The sequence below is a fragment of the Trichosurus vulpecula genome, chromosome 4, assembly GCF_011100635.1.
Source record: "Trichosurus vulpecula isolate mTriVul1 chromosome 4, mTriVul1.pri, whole genome shotgun sequence".
Lineage (NCBI taxonomy): Eukaryota > Metazoa > Chordata > Mammalia > Diprotodontia > Phalangeridae > Trichosurus > Trichosurus vulpecula.
In genome coordinates, this window is record NC_050576.1 from 233,291,890 (window position 1) to 233,313,868 (window position 21,979).

A 21,979-nucleotide genomic window follows, 5' to 3' on the forward strand; every position below is an offset into this window, starting at 1 on the left:
TTAACACAACTGGAGGACACAAGGATTCCTGTGGAAATTTGATAAATGGTTTAAAAAAGTACACCAAGGGAAAGATGGAAATAAAATTCTAAAATATTCACAGGAGCCTTTTACAGTAGTAAAAAACTGGAAACAAAATAGCTGCACATTAATTAGGCATTGAATGAACAAACAGTGGAATGTGAGAGTTGTTGCATCACAGAAAATAGGAAGGGGAGGAATTCAAAGTAAATTGGGAAGTCTTCCTTGAACAAATGGAGCTCCGAGCAAGCAGGACCAAATCTACACAATGACCATAACAACATAATGAAAAAGCAGCACTGCAAATCACCAGACTTTAAATGACTGCCAAGACCAGGACTGGCTTTTTGACCTCCTTCTCCTACTGGTGGACAGGCAGCTGGCTATGCATTGTGATAAGGCCAACACTGTAAGAAACAGTCTATGTGCTATGGTTTTTTTTTTTTTTTTTTTTTTTTGCTGCTTAACTGTACATTTTTAAAAAAAAAGCATACAAAGCATTACCATGAGAATTAAATGAAGGCCCAATTATATAGCAATTAAATACATTCTCTTCTTTTCATGGAAAGCTGGTAAAGTTCTGCATAGAACATCAGTCAGGGTCAAGTATTATACTCCATAAGATAAAAACAAGTCAAATTACTGGTAATAAATATCACCAACACAACAAAAATGAAATTCTGACAGAAAAAATGGCCAGAAGGAAATGTTGCCTGATAAAGAAACTTCTTTTAACAACTGTTTAGGAAAACTTAAATAAAGCCTGGAGCCTGGCCTGTTAGAGGCAACAAGCTGAAGTTTCTCTTGCTGGAAAGACTGAAAAGACCCAAAGGAGGACGGGTACAAATACTCAGGAACATCTCCTTTCTCTTCTCTAAGGCATGTGTGCCTCTCACCCCGGGGCTCTCCCAAGTCTTCCCCAACAGAGGCGCAATAATAGGTAGTCTTACCTGGTCTTTCCTTCCACTGATTGTTAAGTTACTTATGGCCCAAGCAGCTTCTTTCTGAGTTCCAAAATCACCCTGGAAAAAGCAGAAGGCACTCTGAGACTTTTCAAAACAAGTCAGCCCTAGAGGGTATGCTAAGCTCATGTCTGCTTCAAGGAATGATGACTGTCTAATGAAAAGTCCAGTGACCTAATGAGGAGCAGGGATAACTGGTTTCCCTCTCTAGGTCCATCCAGCCATCAAAACTGATGGCTTCACCAACTGTGGCACTGAAGAAGGACAGTAAACATCACAGAGCTTTACACAGGATGGGGTCAAAGGGCGAAAGACTTTCACTAGTGGGAAAATCGTCATGTCATAGTGTCACGTATGTTCCTGTGGCCACCACAGCCTGAACAATACATACAAAGAGAGAGGAAAAGTATCACGCTCAGAAAATTCAGCATCACAGAAGAATGTTTTATTTTTAAAATAGGACAAAAATGCCTATATGAGTCAATGAAGCTCAGAAGAAATTTGATAACTTCAATATTCCAAGAGTCATGCATGGTCCTTGAGGACGAACAAGCCTGTTAAGCTTTTGTGCCTGCATCATCACTGCCATGCACACAATAGGTGCTTGATAAATGCTTCTCATGTTTATAATTAAATGCCCCCTTATAGTAAAATGTTCTTTACCAAGCCTCTAAGAATTAAAATCGATGCAAGAATTATACATAAAGGGAAAATGTTTTCTATATTAAAGAAAGATTTATTTATAAGGTAACGTGTAATAAAGTCTACCAAATTTGATTTACTATTACTACATTATCAGTTTCATAGTATATAAACTCAAACCAATTCAGTTACTAAACATGAGGATGGACTCAACCATCACCCCACAGAATGTTGCCTTGTCTAAAACACGTACGGATCATGATCATAAGGCTGTTGGCAATCAGTGAATACTACGAAGACAGGACTGTGCCCCCCAAGAATGCTCCCTTACCTTGTCTAAGAGGTGTATGATCATGGGCACAAGACTGGCATCAATCACTGCCTGAACCTGTTGCTGATTTCCCGCAGTGATATTTGAGAGAAACCATACCGCCTCCTAGAAAAAAAAATCACTTCAATAATCGATAGGATTAATTTTAAAATATTTAATTATTTAAAAAATTAAAAACCTTTACAATGCTGTCAAAATAACTCCGATAACATACTCCTATTCTCAACAATGTGTAATAGTATCTGAGATGGCTTCACAATTGCTTAAAATTTAGACAGGTCCTTTCAAAACTGGCCCATAAAAAACCCAAAACAAAAGATTCAGAGCAAAAATAAAAACAAACTAAAATCACACAAGAATTGTAGTGAATATGTGTGAGAATTTTTAAATGACTTAATGCAATCAGTTTTGATTTTACAGGAACAAAACTTAACATGCTTTTTCTAGATAACTCTAGCTATTAGTCAACAAGCATTTGGTGCCATTATGCCTCCAAGTCCTGGCTGATAGACAAAGAACGAGTTTATTTTAAAAGGTCTTGTTATCTCTCTTCAAGAACCAGGACCAGGATTGGCTATTTTGTTCCTGTTTGTGATCAAAGTGAGAATTCTTTTTATCAGTCCTACCACAAGCTTTATATTTTTCACTAAAAATACTAAAAACCATTTTTAACTCCCCCTCCCCCTTAAAACCACTGCTCTTATAGTAAAAGCAGAGGGGAGATACCTGTGCAGCAAATTACTAGAATTTATAGACTCCTGAAGGGAAAAAAAAAAGTATATTTGTCTATTCATTTAACTGATGGGCGTAGGGGGTGAGAGGGGGGAAGAACATTTTATGCCAAAAATAAATGATTCATACTAATCAATGAATATTTAGCTCTTATGGATCAGATCACAGGTCCACATTTATGAACCTGTTAGAGACTGTAGGGTGCCAGGCAGGTAAGTGAGCTGTTCCTGAGTTATAATCATTGGCAAAGCTGTAATAAACACTCATGTATTTTTACAACAGCCTCAGATGCACTCCGATATCTGCATTGTCAGTCAGGGCTCCCTTTCCTTAGCCTTTACACTTACATCCATGCACACACATACATACACCACCCCCCCCCAAACCAATTTTAATATTTACTTAATTTTATAATAAATTTAATAATGATCAAATCACACGCCATTCAAATGCACCCAGTTATCTCTGTTTCATCATTTCCAAGAGAGCTAGTTTTTAAAAATCACTTTACAACTGCTTTTATGTATTTATGTGGCGAATTATCCTTTAAAAAAACTCCAAAAACCCACGCCATGAGACACCATATTTTACCTTAATCTGAAACCTAAACAACTTAAATTAACCTGAATTTCTCATTAGAGAGAATTTGCAAACCTATGAGGAGCTTTTCAAGTCCCACTCTGAGAACACATTTCCAATTAAAAACAAAATTAAACAGTAGATACCTATACTAAGGCAAAACTATCTTGATGCAATGATTTATTTCTCAACCCCATTGAGAATTCACAGCTACATGGCTAATTCTTTAACAAATCTTTATGTTATCCTTTTAGACTTAACTCAAAGGTCACCTTTAGAGGAAAAAGGGCAGAGAAAAGCCATCAATTATCTGGTCCTTGACAATCCACGGTAGGATGGAGTTACTAATATATAGCATCTGAAGAGTAAATTTAGACCAAAGGGAAGAATGACCGTTCTCTGTATGGTTCTGAGGATAATGAACTTAGACAGGGTCTTACAGCAATCAGGCTGAATTTGCAAGTCTTTTTTAGTGAACAGGAAGTTTTTATTCCCAAACTGAAGCAATTCATGGACCTGTAAAATAAAGATCAGCACGATCTTCTGCCAAACAAGTCAGAATCAGGAAACCATTAAGGCCAAGGTTCCATACACTCAAACACTTCTGACAGTCACAGACTGATTTTACAATTTGCTTCCTAGGATATTAAGGTCTGAATCACCTGTAACACCTTTATGAAGTACCTACATTGGAAAATGAGTAAGATGCCCAAATTCAATTTGTATTTGAGGAAAATAAACTTAAACATCTCTTTACTAAGAAGACATCTTCAGCAACTCTTCCCTAAAGCTCAGCAGCCTCAGATAACTTGGCAGCTTTCTTTTAAAGGAGGAAACCAAAAAAGACCTTATTACCCCAAATAGCTGTCATTCAGTCTGACAACTGACTTCTAGTTTATTCTGTCATAATAACCTAACTGCTCCAGTTTCACAGACCTCAGAAGACAAATACCTGTGAAATGGAAGTGAAGGGAGTTGACAGCAAATAGTCTGAGAGAAGAAAAGGAGCCAGGTAAGCTTTGTTCTGAACACTACCCCCCGTCCCCAAGGGCAGAGCCCTGAGGCACTCCATATGTACCCACCTTATTGATTTTTTCTTTGGGATGTGTCAGAAGTGCAGGGAAGTGTGACAGAGCATCACAGTTCAGCACAACCTGCGTCTGCTCATCGGTACCGGTGACAATGTTGCCGACAGCTCGGAGTGCAGCCGTCTGAAAGACACAATCACTCCTTGAACTCTCATGCGAGTAAACACGATCAAAGGTGAACAGCATTCAAAGGTAAAGTGAACTGACTATAAACATGGAAAGATTCCAAATGTTATCCTATGTCTAGGAAGGATGGACAAGATTGTCAGAAATCAATCGACAAGCATTTATTATTTGCCTGTGACGTGCCAGGAGGTTGTGTGTGCGTGCAGAGGAGGGGACACAAAGAAAAACACCATCCCTGCCCTCAAGGAGTGCACAGTTCAACGTGTAAAAAAGTAGGTACACACAAAATGTAATAGAATAGGCAAAGTCAGCTAGAGGGGAAGATTCTACCAGCTGGGAATCAAGTTTCTCACTTTTTCTTCACTTTCTAGTTCAATATACTTCATGTTACAAGTATCTATTAGCATGACAGAGAATCTCAATCTTTACTTGTCTCAAGTTTTCCTGGTTCACATGACTAACCAAAATGTTTAGAGAAGGTGTTCTGTTCTCTAATTTCTTATTTAAAATATTTCAAAACCTGTCATCAAAAATTTTTCTGAAATGTATTTCTAAAATTTGATCCTCCTAGCTTTTATTCAGCACACAGTACATATAAAAGGCACCAGAGAATCAATTCAACTGATTTCCAGAATGCCTCTTCAAGTCTTGTTTTGCATTCATAAATTCTTTCAGACTGATGCAGAATACTTCAGGGAACCCCTAGTTAACTAGGGAATCCAGTTAATCGGTACACAACACTCATTCAACTGGTTAACATACATGAAGGGAATTCTTTAGGTCTCCCTAACTCTCATCTTAAAAAGTAGAGGTGTATGAACTAGGCTCTGCAAACAGTTCCACTTCTGTCCTCCCTGTTTATTGTTTTAAGTCAATCTTTTCCTGTTTACATTTGGATAAAAAAAACAACCTGTCCCCAAATCCCCAAACACACTCCAACTCTGAGAGCAGATGTCAACTGGATGCCATGATGCCACGTCTTTGTTCAAATAACATTTCATTCTCATCGATTAATCAACTGATTACTAAGCACTAACTAGCAGTCACAAATCACTTAAGCTTTTCCCAGCATCACTGGGTACTTTTTTTTCCAAGGTGAATGTAAGTTTTCTAATCTCTCACCTCATAATAACACCTGGATCATAGAGCTCCCAGTTCTTGCCTCCAACTCCTCTCTCTTCCCCCTACACCAGTCCAATTCAGGCCCTTCCCACTGCTCAGCCTTGTTACTGCCACCATCTCTTCCCCTCTCTAGGCCACCCTCCACACATTGCTGCCATTAAGAGCAGATATGCCCAATGAACTCCAGCAGCTTCCTGGTGTCCCCAGCATAAAATACCAACTCCTCTGTTTAACCTTGAAATCCCTTCACAAACTGGTTGCCACAACACTTCCCGGCCCATGCCACCCCACCAGCCAAACTCTGGCTCTTTGTTCCTAATATACATGATGCTCCTTAGCCTATCTCTGTCTTTGCACTGGCCATTCCAGATGCCTAAGATGAACCGCCTTGCTCACCTCCCCTTCCTAGAACCTCTCACTTCCCAATAGGATGAGGGGAAGCCCTTCTTGACCCAGTCCGACTCCCTCTTGTCCCAACTTCTCCATACCGAGTGGGGCATGTGCCAGCACACAAACTTCATTCCCCTTAACTCATCCCACCCCCCATTTAGAATGAGCAAGGACTGTTGCCCCCTGGGCATTCCTAGCAGGCACTTAAGAACCGAGGGACTGGGGAACCCCAGCCTCCCCCAAACTCCCTATGGAAGGAGGGCAAAGATGAATACCCTCTTATACTCCTGGACACAGCAGCTCAAAAATGAATGGGAGGGTAAAGGGAGGCTTGGGGGCTACCATCCAGCAGCACATGGTCTTCCCTCATTCTTGTCAACAGGTGAGCTCACCTATGCATAAAACAAGCAGCAGGGGACAAGAGAATGACCAGCGCAACAGGGAGCAAGAAGCCCTGAGCTTTGGGCTATCAGGTAAGAAGGAGCTCATCTGGAGCTGGGATTGGGGTGCCGACAACAAGATGCTGCGTGATCCAACAAAACCACACCCCCATCCCTCATCATTAGCCCAAGGCACCCCATACTCAGGTCCTTACTGACAACAGACTCACCTGCACCTTCACCTCCTGGTGGCTGAGCAGAGGGACTAAATGAGGGACGATGCCCGAGTCAATGACCATCTGGATCTGCTCATTGCCAGCATCAGTCAGGTAAGAGAGGGCCCAGACAGTGTCTACCAGTATCTACAACAACAAAAACATCAGACACATCAATTACCTGGGAGTGCCACACAGGCCAAAAACAAGCCTCCCTTTATTTCCCTTTTCTGGTAACCCCCACGAACGGTCCTTCTTACTTCTTTCTCTTCTAAAGCCATATTGGAGCAGTGGTGACTCCAGCTACATGAGTGCCAGCAGGGCAGCACTATCTCTGGCATGACCGACCCCCCTGGAAAGGCTTCCTGAGGCCAGGGAAGGCCAGCCTAGCTCTACTGACTTGGAGACTTTTCCAGAAGAGAAGATGCAAAGGAGGAGGGGACTTTTTTGGACATCTCATAAAGGCATCTAGTAAGGTCTGGTAAGGAGCACAGACTGTCAAGTACTGAGAAGAATCCTGTCATGTCCCCGAGGTGTCTCCAGACTTGTTTATTTACAGCTCCTGTCCCCACAGAGGTGACTCCTCTACTCATTTCATTCTTCTTATCTTTATGAGTCGCTGGGAATCTTTCCCTCATCTTCACCTTTATAATAAACACCATGAAGTCATGCGTCATTGTGCTTCCCAAAGATCACAAAGCACTGAGCAGGGGGTAAGAAGCGTCAATGCTCCCCACCAATTCCAAAGCGCTCAGCACGATGCCTGGCACATAGGAGGGGCTGTATAAATTCACATTCCCTTCTCAATGCTGAGGGGCAGAAGTCTGGGTAAATGGATGTAAAGAATACTAACAATGGCAGTGGCCATGGCCATCAGAGGTACAGTCATGGTTTGAGCAAAGAAAAAATGCATGTCTACATGGTCAATCTGATCTGCACACTTTAAAGAGCTGATATCCACTGTTAAGAAGGCTTTCCTTCCGAAGGAGCCCTCCCCTGCACAGCAATGAACATCTTCCAGGCTATAGATCAAGGCAACATGAGGATCCATCAACCTGGGAGGGCTATAAATGGACAGTTCTTCCACACCAATCATAGGTCCCTTTTAAATAGTCTCACTCTAGAAATGAATCATGATAAATATTCTGCATTTTTTGATTTAAAGTATTATTTGCAAGTCATCTGTGGTCTTAGTAACTCACAAATAGATACTACGGCTAAAAAGCTGAATTAATGTTTGAGAAAAATGCTATAATTTCATAGACACAACCATAATCTACAAAGAATCTTCATTCTAATTCAAGGAGATTTATTAACAAAAGACAGCCCAGGAAAAAACTGAGTTAAATGAAAAAAAAAAAAGAAGAAGTCAAAAAGAGGGAAGTTACTTGATATTATTCCTCTGAAAAATTTCCAAAGTTAAAAGTATTTAACAAAAGGAAAAAGATATTGGCGTCAAAAATTAACATCCATGAGCATGCTTGTGTCAAGAATCCACGCAGGACTGTATTGATGCATACATATCCATTTCAACCTGCAAATAAATGACCGGGATCTTCTCACCTCACATCAACATATGCCCCAAATAGTTCACAGAGGGCAAACGACTTTGCTGAGCCAAATAACACGTAAATACTAAGTAGTTAAAATTTTAGTTAACTTTTTTCTGTTTGATTTCTTCAATGTATGCTCAGGCTGAGCTAGAAATGTTAAATTGGTCCCTATTATCTCAAAAAAAAAAATGGAAATAAGGAAAGAGGAGCACGGCATACATCTCTGCATATCACTAAATAAGATGTGAAGTTTTCAAATTTCAGCCTTTTAAGTACTTAGGATTGAAGATTTCTGTAGATATCAAACTCAAAGAAGCAGAGATTTACTTTTTAAAAAATACAGCATGAAAAAGCCAGAGAAGCCAAGTTCATCTCTACTAATTTCCATTTTCCTCTTTATCAAAATACTAGGTTCTAACTCTCTGTGACATCTGACAATGCTTGTGGTCTCTTCTCCTTTGGCTTATCACACAGTGTCTGCCTTATGTTCCCCGTTTCTTTAAAGTTCTCTTCTCCTCAGGCAACCTCACTCACTCCCAAATCCATATTCCACTTTTCCTCTGTATTTTGGGTCTTTTCTTTGGACCCCATAGCTGACGAGCTACCAACCACTATCCATTCTATCTTTTCGGGCTCTCATGAATCATCTTCTCTTATCTATTTTTGTTTAGGCATTGTCACTCAGATTTCTGACTAGTCTTCCTGCCACCAGTCTGACACACTGCAATTCATTTTTTCCACATTGCTGCTCCTATGATAAGACAGAGGCAGGAGGCAGGGTAGTGTTGTGGATAGATTCTGGCCTTGGAGCCAAGAAAACCTGGGTTCAAGCTCTGCTTCTGACTCACTGTTGTGATTATTAGATGAATGACCCAGGCAGAGCAAGTCTGTCCCAGAAAATTCTCCAAGGCTCCAAGTGGCAGAGCAGGCACCAATATATATTGGCAGACAGAATTTCCTAACTGGGAGCTTCCTCTACTACCCCAATCACAGGCTCAATTCTAAAAACTACTCTGACCACACTACTTTTTTATGAATACTTCTTCAATGGTCCATCACAATCTACGAAAGTAGTAACTCCTGGATTCTGAAAAGGCCCTCTACAACGTGGCTCAAACTTACCTTTCTCCCCAGTATCTCACTGGTCCTTTGAACCAACTGGACCAAAACTGGTTGTCTTGTCCTCATGTGCACTCTCCCATTTTCAGGTTTTTGCTCATATTACTCCTCCCACTTCGGATGGCCCAATGTAGGTGCTACTTCCACATGATGCTCATCCTCTCATTCTCAAGTTTCTACAGCCCTCTAATTGAACTTATCATACTGGCCCTTGTATCACAGCTTTCTGTCTAAAACAAGGTGTGTGTCCTATCAATCTTTTTATGTCCTGAATGTCCTAAGATGTTAAAAATAGTCTGTCTTTGATTATTTAATTTCTTGATGCAGCCTAATTCTAATATTACATTCCATATTCTATGGAAGGATATAAAGTAATGATTTTTTTAAAAACTGACAGTCCATGTAAACAGGACTGTCACTTGTTACTTCTATGACTTTGGCCACATCCATAACTTCTTGGGCCCTCAGTCTCCTCATCTGTGACTACATAACCCCCTCAATCTATCCCAGGATCCAGTGTTCTTGGGGAGACAGATGCTCTTACCTCCCCCGCAGGTGCACAGATGCCTCACACCTATGGAGAGCCCAGGTTACCTCTACTCCTCTGACGCCCTGGCCGCTTAAGCTCTGCTCCCCTCACCCCTCCTGCTTCTTTCTAGCTGCTGCTTAAGGACTATTTCCACTGCACACTCAAGAGTCTTCTCTTCACTTGTCACTTGGTGAGCGAATAAGGGTAGAATGGTCTCTTTTTAAAGGAGCTATACTACAGCTTAATTCCATTAGTTTGGGTCATCAAACATTAACTGGGTAATCATTTCAGGAGAATAAAAGTAGGCTTAATGAGCAACTGACATTTTTATATAGCAAATGTTTATGCAATTTAACTGCTAAAAAGATAAGGTTAATCTTTGTGCCAGAGTTTGTGTATATGATGAGGGCCTACACATCCCATTCTTGATATATCTCTGAACAAAATTTTATTTCAAGATTCCAGAGGACAGTTTATTTCTCTGTTTCCTTAGTACACAATTCAATGCCTTGCTCATAAAAAAGCTAGTTACTAAATGTTTGAGTTAAATTGAATCTTTAAAACCAATAAATGTAATGTGAGAGGAAAAAAAAGTGAAATTTCTACATATTCCTATCAAGGAGACATTCAAAATTTATAAACCGTCAAATAATTTTTAAACCACAGTATTCAAAGATAAAATGTGGACACCCTGGATATTTTAAGGGCTAATGCCTTAAAAAGACCTATCTTTGAAAGAAAACATATTCACATACTAAGAAGAAACATGAAATATCACCTTGTTCAGATTTTACATAAGCCAGACTTAAGAAAAAAAAGAAACACTTACATTCAGATCCAATGTAAAGTATTTTGGTTTTGGCCAAGACATCACTACCTTGAGCCATGTTACAGGCACTGGGCCACCCTGAGTTGAACTTCTCTATCTCTTCATCAAATTAATGATGAAGTAAGGTAGGTAGAACTGGGGTAAATGCTTAATAATACTCCCCACTTATCTGGGAATTGACAAAATGGACAATGTACACACTAGAAGCTTTGCTTTGTAAAAAATGTTTTTGGGACCACTAACAGGCCTGTGTGTGATCTGAACAGTCCTGGACAGAGACAGTAAAATTTTTACTCACATTTACATCTGTGTGATGAATTAAAACACAGAGGGCTGGGAGAATCTGAGGAGAGAAATAAAAATTGTAAATGAATAGGTATTCAACTATTTCTAGCTTATTTTTAAAAAGGGGAGGAAAATATTTACCTCCTGAATGGTTTCCATGGGCGGTGGTGGGTCTTTGTGGCGACATAAGTTGACCATAACCCAAGTAACATTCCGCAAGAACGTGATGGGGATAGATGGACTGATGAAGGACAGCAAAGGCTTCACAACCCCCAGACTTATGACATAGTCTCTACACTGGGGCCCATCACCTGCGAGATCAATTTTTTCCAATAGATTAACAAAATTTCTATAAAGAACAATTCACAAAGTAAGTTTCGCTCACATCACTCCTTGAGATTTCTTAGCCTCCCCTGATACAATAATATCAGGTAATGATAGAAAAACAGAAATAGGATTATTTCTTAGAGTAAAAAGAAAGCAACACAAGACACTGATCTATGTGAAGACTGCGCTTCCCCAGATATCCAACAATTCTGTTTGTGAAATCTTTTTCATCAAAATATCAAAAAATATACATTTTACTTCGAACAAGAATAAGTACCAGCTTCTTTTCCTTTATCATTGAGCGACTTTCATTAGCATAGTAAAGGAATTCATGAAAAGTGGAGAACATATGCTAAAATCCTGCTAAAGACAAAGTATCTCAAACATTTCATGGACTTTAGTGACCTAACATTACAAACTATTAATCTCTAGCAAACGTCTCACAATAATCTTAAAACATTTCAATCATGAATTTGTACCAGAATCTCCAGTTATTGAACAGATTGTGTATACCATTTATAAAGAATGCCTTAATTTCAAAGTTTACTCTGTATTTTTTGTTTACATTCCAGGTGACTCTGGCTATGGATGCCATTGTTTTCAATTTCAGTCTATTCCAGCTGTTTCAATGATGAAGGTACTCCCTTCAACAGCAAAGATCAAAATCCATCTATGACTTCTCATCGGAGCAGTTCTTGTCCAAGTCCTTCTATAAATCCTTCGCAGAGGTGAATCCCAATGAAGTGAAGGTCTTCCCCTTCACAGGTAACAAGAACCATTAAGTGACCGGTCCATTTGTTATTCCCTGTCCATGACTCACCTCCTTTTATGATCATACATTTCCTGAGTACTTTACACCATTGCTTGCATGCAATATATCATTAGGGCCCTGTTGTTGGCCTACTTATGTCTACTGTGTGTCTCTCCATCACACTCTGCATCATCCACAAATGTTCTTCAGATGTGGTGGCATCTTGTTGCATGAAAGGAAGTCACATTGTATCACTGGATGAATACTGGTGCTATGATGATGGAGGTTTCAGTAATAGCACAATCTTATAATTGTTGGAAGGGCTGTACATTTTCCTAAACGCGATCCAGACTGCTATATTCCTTCCTTTAAATTTTGGGCCTAATTTCAGTGCCTGTTCAAGATATGCTCTTCCAGCAAAAACAAAAGATGCTTCAACATTTGCAGTACGTCAGCCAATGAGCATTCATTAGTAAAGTAAGTACTGAGATAACATTGGATCTGAACACAGAGAAATGCTGTAGATAGACCATATGCTTTAGGGGTTCTATAACTTTAACTGGATACCACAGATGATTTAAGGAACTCTGGGTATACAAGGCATTATACTTTGCTGTAAAGTAACCCTTAAGGAAAGAACAAATCAGTGATTTCCAAATTTTTTGATGGTGAATTCTCATCAGTAAAAAACTGAGTATGCACCTCAAATATATATTTATTTAAAGATTACATAGTAATACCTAACATTTATATAATACTTACTATGTAACAGACTCTGTGCTAAATTGCTTTATAATTATCTCATTTCATACTTCGTATTCATATTATCTCGTATCACAACAACCTTGAGAGGCAGGTACTATCATCATCCTCATTCTACAGATAAGGATACTGGGGCAAAGAGAGGTTAAGTGACTTGGCCAGGGTCACAAAGTCAGTGTCTGAGGCTGGATTTGAATTTGTCTCCTTGATTCCAGGCCTAGCACTCTATGCATGCAACATATAGCTGTCTGCATAAATTATCTTATCTATATCTACATATTACATACATAGATGTTACACAAATGTGAATGTGAAGGTATAAAGATGGAATTTAAATATACTTTATTAAGGACAAAAAACCATTATTATAAAATAATCTAATAATGGTTTTAGTAATACTTTTAGTGAGGGAAATGTGACTGAATATGCTTCATTATTAGAAAATAATTCCTCCCATTATTCTGAGTGACATTCAGGGCAGGCTTGTAAATAATAGTTTATTAGTAATCAGTGAATTCAGTTAATTTGATCAGCATAGCCAAGTAGATGAAGTGCTCTTTTGCAAAGGTGCTTTTTATGTAAAGATACACAACTGAGGAATGAGACAATAGCTCATAATAACACACACAACAGCTCTTCAATAGGAGTCACGGTTTCTCTTCCACTAGACAGCTACAATGTAGAAAACAAGAATCCTTTTATCAACTTAGCTTAAAGTTTTCTATATGGATGGATGGCATCAAACCTTAATTCCTTTTCACGTCTGGCTCTTTTAGTTGTTTTGGCTGGACCCTAGAGTGCAGGAAGGGAAGAAATATATTCTAGGGCTGGAGAACATTTTGGGGCTTTAAAAGCCCAGCAAGAGATTTCTATTTAACCCTAGAATCAACAGGGGGCCTCTAGGAGTTTTCCATTAGGTGACAACATAATTAAATTTATGCTTTAGGAAAATCATTTCGGTAAGTGTGCAGTGGATGGACTGGAGATGGAAGAGACCTGAGCCAGGTGACCAATTGGGTAGCGTATTGATATAATAATCCTAAGAAATGACGAAGGCCTGAGTAGGGTACTGGATTCATTGGAGAAGAGAATGGGCTATAGGAGAGATGTTGAGAAGACAGAAATAACAAGATTTGACAACTGCTTGGATGGGTGGGGTGAGTGAAAGTGAAAGGTAAAGGATGACACTGAGGTTACGAGCCTAGGAGATTGGAAGGATGGAAGTGTCTTCAAGAGATATAAGCATGTAGAAGAAGGAGTGGGTAATGGTGTGCATGTAAGTGTGTATGACATTTTCCCAACAGGGCCTGCATAGCAGCAAGGTCATGATTAGGCTCAGGGGAGCTTGGGGAAGGGAAGTATGGAATGGGAATAAGTTAGGGGACAATGGGTGATGGGGTGGCTATAGTTTCACTGGAAATAAGCTACAACAAAGGTGCTATGGGGCCAGAGTTATTCCCACTCCACAGGCCAAAAAGGAACCCTGAGAAGCTAAAGATACTTCCTCTTTCTGGTAGCATGTCTGGTACAAACAGAGGCTTGGCGTTGGGGTGAAGAACAGGAGACATTTCTGAGCTACCCCAGAGCCCTCAATTCTCTACACATTGTTCCTTGGTCTCTGGCGTAGGCCTGAGTCAGATTCCAGTTCGAACATACACCTCAAGTGCACTAAATGTTCCATCTATAGCCAACTCCAACAAAAAAAGCTTGACATAGACACCTCTAGGGCTGTAGTACGTCAGTCACTTCACTCCACCTCCAGACTGAACCTTTCCTTGTGACAATGAAAAACAGAGAAGCAAAACATCTGGCAAAGTGACAGTGATCATAATCAGCCAATACCTAAGGTATCTGGCCTTAATGGCTCCTCACCTCTTTGCAACGGGGTGAGGCACATTACATGGTCTCTTCTTTTGGCTTTTCAATATGTTTTCAATTAACTAAGAGTTCAACTTCCTTTCTATGATCTTTCTATTTACGCTGCTGTCATTGTGGTACAGAGTACTCTTAGTTCTACTCATTTCACTCAATGTGAGAGTTTTCTAATTCTTTCCGTATTTCTTTGTAGTCTTCAGTTATCATTTCTCACTGCACAATAACAATAATTTTTTCTAGCCATTTCCAAGCAGATGGGCAAACACCCTATTCTCTGTTCTCTGCTATCATAAAGAGTGCTACTATGACTACTGAGGTATATACTGGACCGTCTCTGTCTTTGATTTCCCTGGAGTGTATGGCCAGTAGTGGGATTATGGGCAGGGACAAAGGTGGAAAGGAGCATTTTTAGAGATGAGTGTGACTTTTAATATAATCTACTCAAACTTCCTTATTTTACAGACAAGGACAATGAGGCTCCAAAAGGCCGAGTTACCTGTCCAAGATCCCAGCTGGGAGGCTAATCTGAGCACCTTAACAATCCTGTGTTCTCCTCACTATATCTGAGGTTACAATTACATAGCACAATCATCCCCACATAAACTTAAGAAAACATACTTTCTATTTTTTATATCTGGTTAATAGTAAAAGCAGACAAACTTAGATGAGTCAGGAGTCACAAAGTGTTTTGAAACAACACAGAAAAGACCTGTCACAGCAATTTGTGAGAAATGACACAAAAGAACAATTATTTTTAAGTCCATCTCACTATTCCAGTGAACTGATGAGCCTCTCTGATGTGAGTATTCCCTCCAGTGACACGCTGAGACTTGCCTAGTCCAGCGCCACATTGGTCCAAGATCACCCCAAAGCTCCTCAATCCTCTCAGGACTTTCTAATAGATCTCTTGATATAACAGGATAACAATGGAACCAGAACACTGGTTCTCTTGCTCTTACAAACTCATCTTCCTCCAGATGACATCTTTTAAACTTCTTTGTGATTCCTTGCTCAGAAAGCATTGTGGCCATTCATTCCCCTATTCCTTTGGGAGACTCCTCAACTTTTATTCTTTGGAGCCAGGAGTATATTCTGTGACTCAGATTTATGAGACACTGGAAGAATACTGTAATTAAAAAGATGTGCCTTTGTTTCAAGGAGAAGCTTGGAATCATTGAAAAAAAACCTCTGGACTTTCCAAAAAGCAATTTCTGCTTTCCTCTCCTTCAATTGTGGGTCTAACTAATTGTTTATTTGCAGTGTCAGAAAACATTCTTCTTTTACTTGGTTTTTTCCTGCTTGCACAGTCTGGGCTAAATTTGTGACTGATTATGGATCTTGTGTGGGGTTCTGCAATGTTACAGAAATTGATATAATCAGTACACAATGTCACTCACAACAGGATTCTTCTCAAAGACCTCACCATCTATTAAGAACCAGCTCTCTTTTGTGATGCTGGCAAACATCTTTAGCAAGCATGCCTTTCTATTTTATTTCTCACTTGATACTAAGGATCAGAGGGTCAAACAAAGTGATAATTTTGTTATACCAGAAGTTACCTCATTCTCTAGAAGTCTATTAAAAATGACATTTTGTTGGCTCAGTGGATTGTACGCAATACTTGGGAGTCAGAAAGACCTGAGTTCACCCTCCCTGTGTGACCTTGGGCACATCACACAGATGCTTTGGGTCTCAGTTTCCTCACCTGTAAAATGAGGGCATTTAACTGCTTCTGCTTCTAAATCTACTCTTTTTCTTGCCAAAAAATAATAAACACAACATTGTGTTATCTTAAATTTTCTGCACTGTTAGACAATGTGATGGCAGAGATGAGGTCTCCTGTGGAGTATCACCTGTGAAAGCCTATTAGGAGATCCCTTCTAAGGCCTCAGCAAGGTTCCTCTCCATACGTGGATAGATTATTCTTAGAAAATTGTACTTAAGTAGGGAAAGAAGACATCTGTCAAGTTTTGACACATGGGTAAGATCTGAGATGTTCTCCACCTCTCTTCAGTATTCTTTTCTTTTTCAGATACCTTTAAGGAATGATCACCAGTTCTTTCCAGCATGGTCTTTCTCTTCTTTGTATATACCTGAACTAGGGCAGTCATTTTTTTTCCCAATCTTTGTTTACTTTAGTGACATTTCTACTTACAGAAGAAACAAAGACACTCAGACATGAAGAGTCCAAATGTTTACAGCAAGTTTCTCTGATAAAGGCTTCTCAAATACAGAAAAATGAGTCAAGTTTATAAGAATACAAGTCATTCCCCAATTGATAAATGGTCAAAGGATATGAACAGGCAGTTTTCAGAAGAAGAAATCAAAGTTATCTCTAGTCATATGAAAAAAGTGCTCTAAGTCACCACTGACTAGAGAAATGCAAATAAAAAGAACTCTTTGAGATCCCACTTCACACCTATCAGATTGGTTAAATGACAGAAAAGGAAAATGATAAATGTCAGATGGGATGTGGAAAAACTGGGGCACTAATGCACTTTTGGTGGAGTTGTGAACTGGTGTGGTCACTCTGGAGAACAATATGGAACTATGCCTAAATGGTTCTAAAACTGTGTTTAGACCCAGCAATACCACTACTAGGTCTGTATCCCAAAGAGATCAAAGAAAAAAGAAAAGGACCAATTTGTACAACAATATTTATAGCACCTCTTTCTGTGGTTGCAAAGAATGGCAAACTGGGGAGATGCCCATCAATTGGGGAATGGTTGAACAAGCTGTGGTATATGATTATGATGGAATACTATTTTGCTGTAAAAAATGACGAGCAGGATGGTTTCAGAACAACCTGGGAAGACTTCTATGAAATGATGCGAAGTGAGCAGAAACAGAAAAATGTGGTACACAGCAGCAGCGACATTATACAAGATCAACTGTGAATGACTTAGCTGTTCTGATCAATACAACGATCCAAGACAATTCTGAAAGACTCATGACGAAAAATACTTTCCAACAGGGGCTGCTAGGTGGCGCAGTGAGTAGAGCACCGGCCCTGGAGTCAGGAGGACCTGAGTTCAAATGTGGCCTCAGGCACTTGACACATGTACTAGCAGTGTGACCTTGGACAAGTCACTTAACCCCAATTGCCCTTCCTTCCCCCCCTCAAAAAAAAAAAAAAAGAAAAGAAAAAAGAAAAATACTTTCCATGTCCAGAGAGAAAACTGAAGAACTCCGAGTGCAAACTGAAACATAATTTTTTTCACTTTATTTTTCGCGCAATGGCTAATATGGAAATGTTTTGCATGATTTTGTACGTATAACGGATATAATACTGCTTGCCTTCTCAATAGGTAAGAGAGGGAGAATTAGGAATGCAAATGTTTTCAGAGAAAAATGCTACAAATAATTAATAAGTTGATTTTTGCTTAGTTAAGTATCTCACCCAGCCTTCATTAAAATAGCTTTTTCCTCCACTGCTCCTTGTTTAATGAGGCAATAATATTCAAAATATTCCACCACCCACAGTATGTCTCTTGGCTATTCTCTTCTTCATTTGGCCAGACGATCAAGTTTTGACTTGACTGTACCAAATGTTATAACCAATGCTGATAGCCTTTCTTCCATTTCTCTTTTCTATCTTTTTCCCACTTTTAGTCTCTCATCTAGGATCACAGATCTAAAGCTGCTAGGGACATTGAAGCCCATCTCCATCAAACACTTTGTTTCAGATTTTACACAGCAAGCAATGTCCCAACGTCCCAGAACAGTCAGTCTGGCATATGAGGTGAGTTCTGAGCCTAGACCTCTAACTCCAGAGATACTTCTTCATTGGCTGTACCACCTTGTTTCTATTTTTTTTCTCTAACTAATTGGTAGTCGCCCTGCACACCAACAGCTGACTCAGGAATGATTCAGTTCATCGGCAATGAGTCATTTCCTGTCCTTGAAAAAGAATTGATTTCATTTTCCCCAAAAAAATCTTACTCAGGACTCACTACATGCATGCTTCTCAATTCTTTTCTTGAAGAAGTTATTCTAACTACGTACAGAGATGTGAGGCTTCTAGGGAGCTCACAAGGCTTTGGCCATCCTCCATTTTTTTTTTAATCAAGAAGCATTTATTAGGCACCTATGTGCCAGGCACTGGGCTGAGCAATGCAATATACAAAGACCAAAATGAAACAACTCCTGCCTCTAAAAGTTCACATTCTCTCTCTAGAACCATGTTTGAAAATAAAATACCCTTGCCTTGGCAGTGAAGCCCCCAAGTAGCAAAATACAGGGTAAAGTAGTTAGAACAAGTGGGCTGTGTACTTTGTACAAATTTGTACAATTTCTAAACCTTTTTTTTCTCTGTGATGGAGAATGGAGGGGACAGATTTTTATTTGTGAGGAGGCAGAGCCAAGATGGCTCTGTGAAAGGAGAGAACTACTGAAGCTCTCTCACAAATTCTTTCAGATGTCTAAAAAAGTGAATCTGAGCAGATTTGAGTGTGTTAGAAGCCACTAGTAGACTGAGAGGGGCAAGAGCTCCAGGCACGCAGAATGGCAACAGACCACACCAACCGCAAACAGCAGAAGGACCCAACAAGTGCACTGGTCTGGGAGAGCGCTGGGCAAGCAAAACATGGAAAAGGAGCAGGCCCAGGGCAGAGGTACTTGCTACGGTGGCGATCGAGCCCCAGGCCTCTCACCCCAGGACAGGAATTTGTCCCAACTACAGGAGACACCAGCGCAGAGCCTGTGGCCATGGGAGCAGCTACCCCAGGGGCCTCCAGCCCACAGCCTAAAGGTTCAAAACTCGCCTTCTTGAACTTCTGGGAGCCATGATGGCCAGGTAAATCAGCTCTCATCCCTCCCTTGAACAAACCCAGACCAATACTCCCACGGGAGAAACAGAGGAGCCAGAAGTAGGGCTTCAGTAGGCTCTTCTTGTGGTGGCGGAAGGACAGACGAGTGAAGGAAGAGAGGTGTCCCAGCAGGCCCCACCTCAGCAGAAAAACGAGAGTTACTGAGTCCCAGGAGGGTGGAGCTAGCAAACATCAACACCAGGACTCCAGATGTGCCTTTGCACAGCCAGGGGAAGTGGCAGATACCAGCATAGACAACAGCTGAGACCACCTGTGCTAGAGCAGTCCTGGGGAAGAGGAGACTTCTAGCAGCCAGACCCCCCCCCCCCCCACCTCACGAAACCAGAGGCCATAGCACACAAAGCCAGTGAGCAGGCCCGCAGTTCCCAACACAAGAAGCTTGAGACAGAGCCCCCTAAGCCCCAGAAGCAGAGATCCACTTTAGAGGGGGGGGGGGAGGTGCATGCCATGAAAAAGCATACTAAAAAAGCCAAAGACCGTTGATTCCTGTTATAGAGACAGGGAAGATCAAAAAACCAATTCAGAAGAGGACAGCATAGACACTACCCACATCTGAAACCTCAAAAGGGAATGTGAATTTGTCTCCAGCCGAAAAAGCATTCCTGAAAGAACTCAAGGGGGACTTTTTAACCAAATTAGAGGTAAAAGAAAAGAAAAAAATGGAGAATGGAGGGGGCATAAGGCACATTTTCTTTTTTGCAAAAATTTATCAGCACTTAATAAAAGACTCCCAAATATCCCTTAAATGATGTTTCTCGCTGCCTCTGAAGCAGCTAGGGGGCACCACAGCATGCAAGGGGCTGGTCCTGGAGCCAAAAAGGCATGAATACCCTGAATACACACAAGCTGGGTGATCCTGTGTAACTTTTACTGTCTCACAAAAGAAAGACTATGAACTGTCAACCAATATAGTCCCAACTCCAAAAGACTTGGGAAGCAACTTACTTTATCACAATAGAAAGCAGAGAGAGAGACATGCATGCTGGGTCCCTTTTGTAGCCTTCCACCTAGCTTCGACTTTCTTCTGTGGTCTGGTTTTGTTTCCAGAATAACACTAAGATTGAGAGGATTCAGTTCTTCCAATCCTTAACCAATGTCCAGGGATCTTTCATTTAGAGTACAAACGCCATAGGATTATAGACAGATTTAAAACTCTGTTCCTCTCCTGCCACTGCCACAGCCAAAGAATTTACCCCCAAATGGATGGCCTCCTGGAAATGGGCCTCTCTGCACTCACCTCAGCTGGTCCTCAGAAAGCAGACAGTCGACATGTTGACAGAAATAGACTTAGGATCAGATTCTAAAATTACCTAAGTCCTCTAGGTATTTGGAAGGGATATCAGGAATGGAACTAAACCCAAGCCACTCTGTTTACGAAAACCATATAGAGCAAGTAACTTGCCCAAAATCAGAGAGCCAGTCAAGGGCAGAACTACAACATGCTGCCTTAGTAGACGCTGAAAGTGTCATAGAGGAACTAAGAAATTCCTGTTTGCTTACTTGTGGAAAAAATGTCAGTTACATATAGCTGAGATCTAAAGAGCTCATTTAATCTTTTAACAGAACTGCTAATGAGGAAAAAACTCTTTAAGTGACTCAGTTTTACATCCTCTGTTCTTACACATTCTCTATGACAAGAACTAATGAACAATTAATTAGTCACAACGAATAAGGGACAAATGGAGAAGGGATCTGGATTATGCACACACTTAGTTGTATATATAAGTACATGGATAATATTTTAAATAATTTTCATCTTATTTGCATCCACCAGCTATTTCAAATCAATTTTCATAAGTTAACCCAAAAGCTATTTTTGGTGATATTAAGATATGCGAACTTTCCTCTGTGTGACAAATCAGCAGAATGCCATTTTCTCTTCCTTTTCACTTGTCTAATAGTATTCAATTTTACTTATATTAAAACTTTATATTGATAGCTTTTTGGTTGTTAATAAAAAGTTTGATACAGACCTATGATATTTCCCAATGCCCAGACAGCTTGCTCACAAACATTTTGATGAGGTGAATGGAGAAGCCTCAGAAAAAGTGGCACAGCATCTAGGAGAGAAAAAAAAAAACAGTGAGAACTGAAGATACGAGTGGTTTCTGCATCCCAGCCCAATAATCTCTTTCTTCTCCTAGAACCTCAATCCCTAGAAAATAAAATTAATTTTATTTAGTATAGAACTGGAAACGTTTCTATTCTGTGACAAATTTTATTGTGAAAATTACCAGATTATTCAACCCTGAAAACATTTTGTATATGTTTGCGTAAAGAAGGAAATGGAATAGCAAAAATTTTAAACCACCTAAAGTTAAAGTAAAATCACTTTACATATGTACTAGACTATAAATTCCTCTATTAGGATAAAAGTTCCTTGAGGGGAAGGACCATATCATATTTATCTTGTGTCTCTCCTAGCACTTCAGAAAGTAATGTGTGTAGTACTTGCTGTTAAAAAAAAAACTGAATTATTAGGCCTGATTATAAAACAACAAGGTGAACCTTCACATGCGGCTTCTGGAATCT

General features: G+C 40.0%; 1 protein-coding gene and 1 non-coding gene across 2 annotated transcripts in view; both read right to left on the reverse strand.

Moving 5' to 3' along the window:
* KPNA4 (karyopherin subunit alpha 4) overlaps nucleotides 1-21,979 on the reverse strand; it is a 57,146-nt gene that overhangs the window by 4,833 nt on the left and 30,334 nt on the right. Inside the window, exons 8-14 of the mRNA XM_036755009.1 lie at nucleotides 21,421-21,507; nucleotides 11,045-11,214; nucleotides 10,917-10,961; nucleotides 6,604-6,735; nucleotides 4,350-4,478; nucleotides 1,957-2,061; nucleotides 972-1,043 (exon numbers count right to left, since the gene is read on the reverse strand). Of these exons, the coding sequence (XP_036610904.1) occupies nucleotides 972-1,043; nucleotides 1,957-2,061; nucleotides 4,350-4,478; nucleotides 6,604-6,735; nucleotides 10,917-10,961; nucleotides 11,045-11,214; nucleotides 21,421-21,507 (740 nt within the window). The remainder of the gene's footprint in view (nucleotides 1-971; nucleotides 1,044-1,956; nucleotides 2,062-4,349; nucleotides 4,479-6,603; nucleotides 6,736-10,916; nucleotides 10,962-11,044; nucleotides 11,215-21,420; nucleotides 21,508-21,979) is intronic.
* Nucleotides 2,841-3,170, reverse strand: LOC118849362. Its single transcript, XR_005010408.1, has one exon.